The following is an 8,152-nucleotide window of genomic DNA, read 5'->3' on the forward strand; positions in this document are numbered from 1 at the left end:
GGTCTGCACATCCAGTTCTGTGCGATAAGCAACAGCATTTCTAGTCACTGCTCACTGTTGTCCAGATCAGTGCCCAGCCTGGTCGCTGTGGACAGTGTGTGAGCAGCAGGCCTGTGTTCAGTGTGACGGGGGCTGATGGGACTGTAACTTGGAAGGAGAGCAAGCCTGCAAGGACTGAGAGGCAGGAGGCACTAGGCCTGGGTGAGCAGTTAGAGGAGGGAGGGAGACCTGGGGAGGTCAGCGCACCTGTGGACCGGTGCCATGTGCTCTTATGGGGGGAGAGACAGAGGTCTTGAAGAGCAAGTAGAGTGACAGACTTCATTCAGACCATGAAAGGAAGGTAGGTGCCGTGGTAAGCAGGAGAAGTCACAGTGGAGAGCTGCAGGAACCGGGTGGACACAGCCAGAATGAGGGCAGTGGGGCTGCGAAGGAGGGTGGGAGAGGAGGCCTCAGGGGAAGTCATTCCATGACAGACTGTTAATTTGCAGTAACTTTTGTTTTTAAGATCACAAACAACATCGACCCAGTGGGAAGAATCCAGATGCGCACCAGGAGAACGCTGAGGGGGCACTTGGCCAAAATTTATGCCATGCATTGGGGCACGGATTCCAGGTGTGTGGGAGCATGAGCAAAACATAGTGCTTGAGACACTCAAGGATTGTTCTGTTTTTCTGAGGAGAAATAACCTGAATTCATTTGCTGTTATTTGTAAAGACAGAGTGAGGACGTTGGCAGATACCTGGGCAGGCCAGGTGTAGCACGACAGTGCACACTCCCTGTGCGTACTTCACTCACCTGGGCTGATGGTGCACTGTCAGTGCTTCACCACCCTCATCGTGTTTATATCAGCCGTGACCCCCCCCCCAGCCCCACTGTGCCATGCCTGTGTGACCTTGGGGAGCTTATACAGCTTCTCTGTGCCATGGCTCCTTGCCTTTCCAGCCTGTTCCTCATGACTCCTTGGCCCCTACCCTCTTGTGATTTCAGTGTCCTGGCTCAGGGATCATAAACCTGCCTTGTGGTGTGGGGAAGATTAAGCGTGTTGAGCCTTACAGCAGCGACTAAAGCATCCTGAGTGTTGTGCATGCACAGGTTTGCTGCTGTTTTCTAGGAGCCCACAGCGGACGTGCGGGAGTGCATGTCTCAGCTGCTGCCCTGCCTTTTATCTACCGTCCCAACAAGAAAATGCCCTCAGGCGCTCATCGCTTTACTTTAACTTCTGCCCCTTATTTGGACTTCTTTCCCCTCTGGGTGGCTCATCTCCATCACGTCATGGGTCCTTTCTTCCTCTCCCCTCTCCACACCTCCTTCTCTTAACCTGCAGCATCACCAGAGTGCAATCTACACAACTCTCTCTTTCTTTTAGAGGCTGCTGGAGAATCTGTCTCTCCTACCTTTTCCACCTGAATAATTAAGTAACATGCTGTGTGACTTAGTGGCTGTAACATGCTCTTTCAAATACCTGATGTATGATTCTCAAAATGCCTTTCTTGGAGTAGCGTGATTTTGTGTGTGTGTCAGAGAGGAATTGCTTGGTTTCTCTTTGTTCATGAAATTGTCTGCTTTAGAGTGTAAACAGCTACAGAACAAAAGAATCTATCTTTAGTTTGTTCTATATGCTGTTCAGTACAATTTCAAATGCAAATGAGAGCTAACTTTGATCATTTTAATGATGGCAATAATCAGAAAGACTAAGAAAGGGGAAAGAAAGAAAAATGCCCTTGCTAATCAGTCCACCTTGGAATTTGTTATCAAAAGTAGACGGTAACCAAATGATATATTGCCTCCAGGGCTTTTCCTCCATCTGTAGGAACATCAGTGTCCTTACCAGACAGGACACTTGATAGACACTGCAGCTGGGTTGTACTCAGAACCTGGTACTCAGGAATCCAGCACTTGGAGCCTGGTACTCAGAACCTGGTTCTTGGTCTAGTGCTTGGAGCTTAGTGCTCAGAGCCTGGTACTCAGGAATCTGGTACTTGGAGCCCAGTCGTTGTCTTGGCTCCCTAAGCAATTTGCTCTCCTGCAACAGCCGGGCTCTAGTTGGGGGAGTGGCATAGGTGACACCTCCCTTGTGCCTAAGGGTCACTGGGAGTACCAGGTCAGCCTGCAGGCCGCTGTGGAAATGAGGACTGGGGCTCAGCAGGACGACACCAGATCATCTAGCTTCCCAATCATTATGTGCAAGGCTTTATGTTCCATCTGGTTCAAACACAAGTTGTGCTTTGAAAGCCTCAGAGTCAGAAGGAAGGAAATCAAGGGCATGAATAAGTAGCACCAAATTGAGGGTCGTGGTCACCCCTTAAAGAAGGGGTGACTTGGGAGGCTGGTGGGGGGTGTTGTGGTCTTGTTCTGTTTCTTGGACGGGAAGGTGGGCACATGGGCACTTGTTTTATAACTGCTTTTGAAACTGCACAGTTACGTTTCACAGTGCCCTTATACAGGGGCCCTATTTTATAATCACAAACAAAAGAAAACAAAAAATGATATTAAGGAGGATCTCTGCTATTCAGAGCCTTTCAGATATTATTTTTTTGTAGATAGCCATATTTTCTGGATAGGTAAATTTTTGTCTTTTTAAAGTCCAAAATATTTGTTTTTCATGATTCAAGGCTGTAATTCATGAATACCAGTTATCTTATCATGTTTGTATAATTTATAGATGCTTTCAAACTCTTGTACTGACTAGCACTTTATTTTTCAAAACCATAGGAGAGCCCCACAATAAGAGGTTTGTGCAGTATGCGTGTGTATACGTTTATGTTTATCGACATGATATATTCATTTATACTTAAATTCTGTTTTTTACAACATTTGAGAGTCTCTTTCAGTTACATGAGTTAATGTGAAACTCTTTCTCCCCTTTCTAAAGTCTGCTGAAGTCTTGTTATGATTGAGAGCAAAACACAATTGGCCCAGCTAAGCCTGAGAGCCCTCCCTCCTCCAAGTAAATGAAGGGCCAGAGGCATTTGGATGTGGGCCTCTATTCAACCTCTGTTCCCAGCTTCCTGGAGCCCTCACTTCCTTGCTGGCTCTTACCTGTGTGTTCTGGGTGGATGGTGCCTCATAGTAACTGACTTGTGAATAGCTGAAAGCTCTAGGGGCAAAATTAATTCAGTTCTCCAACAGTTGTCCTGTCTTGGATTAAGAAGTGTCCTCACTCACCTTCTGGGGGATCATCGGACAGCTTAACATTTCTCTAACCCCTGGGCGAGTCAGCAGATTTTAAGCTCTCTGACCAGGAGACTTTCCTAAAGGTGACCCTCATGGAAGATGAGCTTCTTTATGTTGGCTTGGATAGTCCATTCAAAGCCTGTGTAAAGGGCCAACCAGAAATTGAGGAGCAGACTGAACCTTACTCTGTTACGTGGAAGGAAATAGCTTTAAGTGCCTAATAGGTTTGTTACTGAACCTAGGTGCAAGACTTTGCTTTAAGAAACTGCATCTGAGGGGCGCCTGGGTGGCTCAGTCGTTAAGCGTCTGCCTTCGGCTCAGGTCATGATCCCAGGGTCCTGGGATCGAGCCCCGCATCGGGCTCCCTGCTCCACGGGAAGCCTGCTTCTCCCTCTCCCACTCCCCCTACTTGCATTCCCTCTCTCACTGTCTGTCTCTCTGTCAAAAAATAAATAAAATCTTAAAAAAAAAAAAGAAACTGCATCTGAAAAATGATAGGTTAGACCTGCACTTAGTTTGATTCTGTGATAAGTTTTGCAGTGCATCAGTGAAAACATTTGTGTTCTTTGCCAAACTCATTGTTGACTCCCTGTAAAGGAAGTTTGTGCATCAGAACATAGAATTTGATGGAAAATATCACAGTTGTCAGAATGTCTTGAGTAAGTTTTACCTCCAGGTTTTGATCAGTTAGTAAGTCAAATATGCTTTTGGCTGAAATGGTCAATCCCTGTGCTTGATTAAAATCTTTTTTTTTTTTTTTTAAGATTTTATTTATTTATTTGACCAAGAGAGACACAGCAAGAGAGGGAACACAAGCAGGGGGAGTGGGAGAGGAAGAAGCAGGCTTCCCACTGAGCAGGGAGCCCGATACAGGGTTCAATCCCAGGACCCTAGGATCATGACCTGAGCCGAAGGCAGATGCCCAACGACTGAGCCACCCACGTGCCCCTTGATTAAAATCTTTAAAATTAAAAATGTGTTGGGGCGGTGGCCATGCAGCCCTGTCCCCACCTTACCAGCCGCCCTGTTTCCAGGTACCTAGAGTGTTCTGGTGGAGAGGTTTAAAGACCCTTGGGGGTCACCTGTCCCCCTCCATTGGGGCGGTTGGGCCCATGGGGAGTCCGGAGTCTCCCGCAGGTCTGACCCTGCCACTGTCCTCTCCTACGGTAGGAGGGCCATCCAAAGCCTGGCCCTGCACACGTGTCCTTGGGGGAGATGGAAAACCCTGGGCTCTTGTGCAGCATCTGAACTCACCCCTGGGGGCATTGCTGGAATGCTCTGCCTAAAAAAAAAAGGAAAGAAAAAAATTTAATCTATCATTATTTACCATACTGTGGCGTATCTCTGCCTAGCATTATGAATAGAGCCTCCTTGTCATTGCTTGAAAATAGCACATTCTGTAGCACAGAGTTCTTAGGGTAAGTAGCTGTGGTTCCCAGAATTACTCTGTCCCTTTGCCCATTAGTCATGCTTTCCTTCTGCAGTATCCTGTCTTAATTCTGCAAATACAGACAGAGCACCTTTTCAATACAGGATCCCAAACTTAGCAGTTACCCAAAGCAAGAATCATGAAGAAAATTCATGACAGTTACTAGTCTCTTCTGCTGGACAAGACACGATTCTGCTGCAGTTTGTCATCTCTTTGCAAAGCAGGTGGGAGGTTAAGCCCCTCCTTAATGTTTCTAGGAGACCTGGATTCCACATTTAGCTCAGTCTGGGAAATTTTCATGATTTTTGTTTTGCTTTGTTTTTTTTGGTGAGAAATGTCTCATAAATTTGGAATATCTAAAAGCTGATTATTCTTTACTGTCAAAGCTTTCTATATGTCAAATGGAACATAAAGTTGTATACTAAATATTTTCTGCCACCTTTGGTTCTAAAAGATCTATATGTCTGAAATTTGATTTATAATGAACAAAAACCAAACATAAGCAGTCATAAGAAGTCAACCTGTTGGGGCGCCTGCGTGGCTCAGTCTGTTAAGTGTCTACCTTCGGCTCAAGTCATAATCCTGGTCCTGGGATCGAGCCCCATGTCGGGCTCTCTGCTCAGCGGGGAGCCTGCTTCTTCCTCTCCCACTCCCCCTGCTTGTATTCCCTCTCTTGCTGTGTCTTGGTCTCTACTGCTCCCCATGCTTGTGTACTCGCTCACTCTCTCTCTCTCTGTCAAATAACTAAATAAAAATCTTTTTAAAATGTAAAAAAAAAGAAAGAAAGAAATCAACCTGTTAGCTCACCAGAGAGTGGCTTTGGTGATCTAGTCTGCATTTGAAGGCAAGCACTCTTGAATCTGAACTATTATTTATGGGAGCATTTTCTTTCGTGCTTTCAAAGTTGAGCTAGCAATTAGACCTTTTTATTTTTATTTATTTTTTTTAAGATTTTATTTATTTATTTGACAGTGAGAGAGGGAACATAAACGGGGAGTGGGAGAGGGGGAAGCAGGCTTCCCGCGGAGCAGGGAGCCCGATGCAGGGCTCGATCCCAGGACCCTGGGACCATGAGCTGAGCCGAAGGCAGACGCTCAACTCACTGAGCCACCCAGGCGCCCACAATTAGACCTTTTTAATTTTTTTTATAAGTCAGTGTGCTCTGTCTCAAACAAATGTGACACTGAAGTGTGTGTTCGTAGTCACTCAGATTTAGTTTGTACTGTTGCTGTGGTACTGATGAGTTTTCTTTTGTCCTCTCCCTGCAGGCTTCTAGTCAGTGCCTCACAGGATGGCAAACTGATCATCTGGGATAGCTACACAACAAACAAGGTAAGGACTGCAGAGTCCCCTCCCTGAGAAACCAACCCAGGAGGAGGCGGGCTTCTAACCGCCAGTCCACTTGTGTACAAACATACCACACAGGATAGGGAGGGGAATCACGGTGAGTTTTCAGTGTGAAGCCGAACCACATGGCTAGCACGTGCTACTGCTGTCTTCTGCTGTGGGCCATGGTCTCATTGCAGGGCAGGTGGGAGCTAAGTCCCTCCTTGATGGTTCTGAAAGACCTGCATTCCAGAGTTCGTTCAGTCTGAGAAAGTTCATGATTCATTTAAAAATGTAGAAATCCAGCTTTTCATTTAGTTATTCGTTTTTACAAGAGATAATCTGAAAGGCAGTGTACTTTGAAGTATAAATTAAATTCTTTTAAATACTTAATCCAAGGTTGTACTGAATGAGGAAGTACTTGCTATCACTTGGTCCATACGTAGGAAAAGATCAGACTCAGTCATTTTTACTGGAGAGTACTAAGATTGCAGTATTTATAACAAATCTATCCCAAACATGGGGAGGTCTGTGGCAGGATTAATTACAATGTCTAGTTTTGTTACTTCACTAAAAACATTTTGTTTTGTAAATCAATTTATAGCCATTGTGACAGGTTTGTGAACTGTTTTATTTTTAATGTATAGTCTGGATTAGGAGGCTCTAAAACTATTACTTAGGTGCATACCTAACCATAAATTGTGACCTTAACAAGACTGCAGATTAAATTGGTGTGAAGCACTGGGTTTTGTTTTTTTTTTTAAGCTGAGATCAGGAGTCAGACCACTAATCGGCTAAGCCATGCAGGTACCCGATGGATTTCTTATTAAATTAGTACTTTATCTGACTGGCCACATGTGTAAGTTATTTTCAAAATAATTCTGGCCATTGTTTTGTTGTGTCACCTTCTCTGCAATGAAAGTTGAAGACTGGAAATAGAATCATAGTGTCCTTAATTAATGTTTTTGAACTTGAGTGTGTCTGCATCATCTGTGTTCTGTCATTTAGGTCCATGCCATCCCTCTGCGTTCCTCATGGGTCATGACCTGTGCATATGCCCCTTCTGGGAACTATGTGGCCTGCGGTGGCCTGGATAACATTTGCTCCATTTACAATCTGAAAACTCGTGAAGGGAATGTACGTGTGAGCCGCGAACTGGCCGGACATACAGGTACATGTTCTCACCGGTAACTTTAGAGCTGGGATAATTGTCTGCCGTGCATTATATGCTTTGGACACGCACCTCTTCTCAATAATTATTTAATAAGTTGGTTGTAATAATGGCCAGAAACATTCTGAAAATGAAATCAAAGACAGGCTTTGATATGCCTTCACTCGTAAGAAACCTTTGGATTGACGTCACCATAGCATCCTGTTTTCAAGGATCTCAGGGACTTAGGTCACTGCCTTCATAGCTGGCAGCCACCCTTTTTTATTTTATAGTAACATAGTTCAATCTCAACCTTTTTTTAAGCCATCTTGTATCTTGAGTGCCTTTCCACGAGGGTTTCCTAATCTACACGTGCATGTATACATATGCGTACACACATATGTACGTGTACAGATCCAACCTGGCCCCCTTAATACACTTCATACCCACTAGCACTCTTGTTGAAAAGGAAACAGAATAGAGTCCTCTAGGTTGTTCTTTTGAACACAGCCAGTTTTAAGGGTTAGGTGGTATATTAATTTGCCAAGTTTAGTTTACCTGTGACACTTGTTATTCATAACAAAAAGCATAGTGTTTCTTTTTTTAAGATTTTATTTATTTATTTGACAGAGAGATAGCGAGAACAGGAACACAAGCAGGGGTAGTGGGAGAGGGAGAAGCAGGCCTCCCGCCGAGCAAGGAGCCCGACGCAGGGCTCGATCCCAGGACCCTGGGATCATGACGTGAGCCGAAGGCAGATGCTTAACAACTGAGCCACCCAGGTGCCCCAACCATAGTGTTTCTGAAAAAGGAAGTCTTGTCCTAATATTTTACTTATGTGGCTGTCTGCTCAGTTCTCACAGACCCCACGAGGCTCACCTACAGCACATGCAACCAAAGAAATGATCATAAGTGAAGGAGTAAATAATACTGCTTTTGACTCTAGTTAAGCCTTTTGTTATTTATTTATTTAAAGATTTTATTTATTTATTTATTTGACAGAGAGAGACACAGTGAGAGAGAGAGCACAAGCAGGGGGAGTGGGAGAGGGAGAAGCAGGCTTCCCTCAGAGC

The 8,152-nt window shown here is 44.8% G+C and overlaps 1 protein-coding gene across 3 annotated transcripts in view; it reads left to right on the forward strand.

Moving 5' to 3' along the window:
• The window catches only part of GNB1 (G protein subunit beta 1), a 95,489-nt gene that overhangs the window by 69,146 nt on the left and 18,191 nt on the right, over positions 1-8,152 (forward strand). For all 3 annotated transcript variants that reach the window (XM_035019980.1, XM_035019981.1, XM_035019979.1), the window contains 3 exons: positions 506-612; positions 5,872-5,935; positions 6,938-7,100. In XM_035019980.1, the coding sequence (XP_034875871.1) occupies positions 506-612; positions 5,872-5,935; positions 6,938-7,100 (334 nt within the window). The remainder of the gene's footprint in view (positions 1-505; positions 613-5,871; positions 5,936-6,937; positions 7,101-8,152) is intronic.

The sequence above is a fragment of the Mirounga leonina genome, unplaced genomic scaffold (assembly GCF_011800145.1).
Source record: "Mirounga leonina isolate KUSES-001 unplaced genomic scaffold, KU_Mleo_1.0 Mir_173, whole genome shotgun sequence".
Taxonomy (NCBI): Eukaryota; Metazoa; Chordata; class Mammalia; order Carnivora; family Phocidae; genus Mirounga; species Mirounga leonina.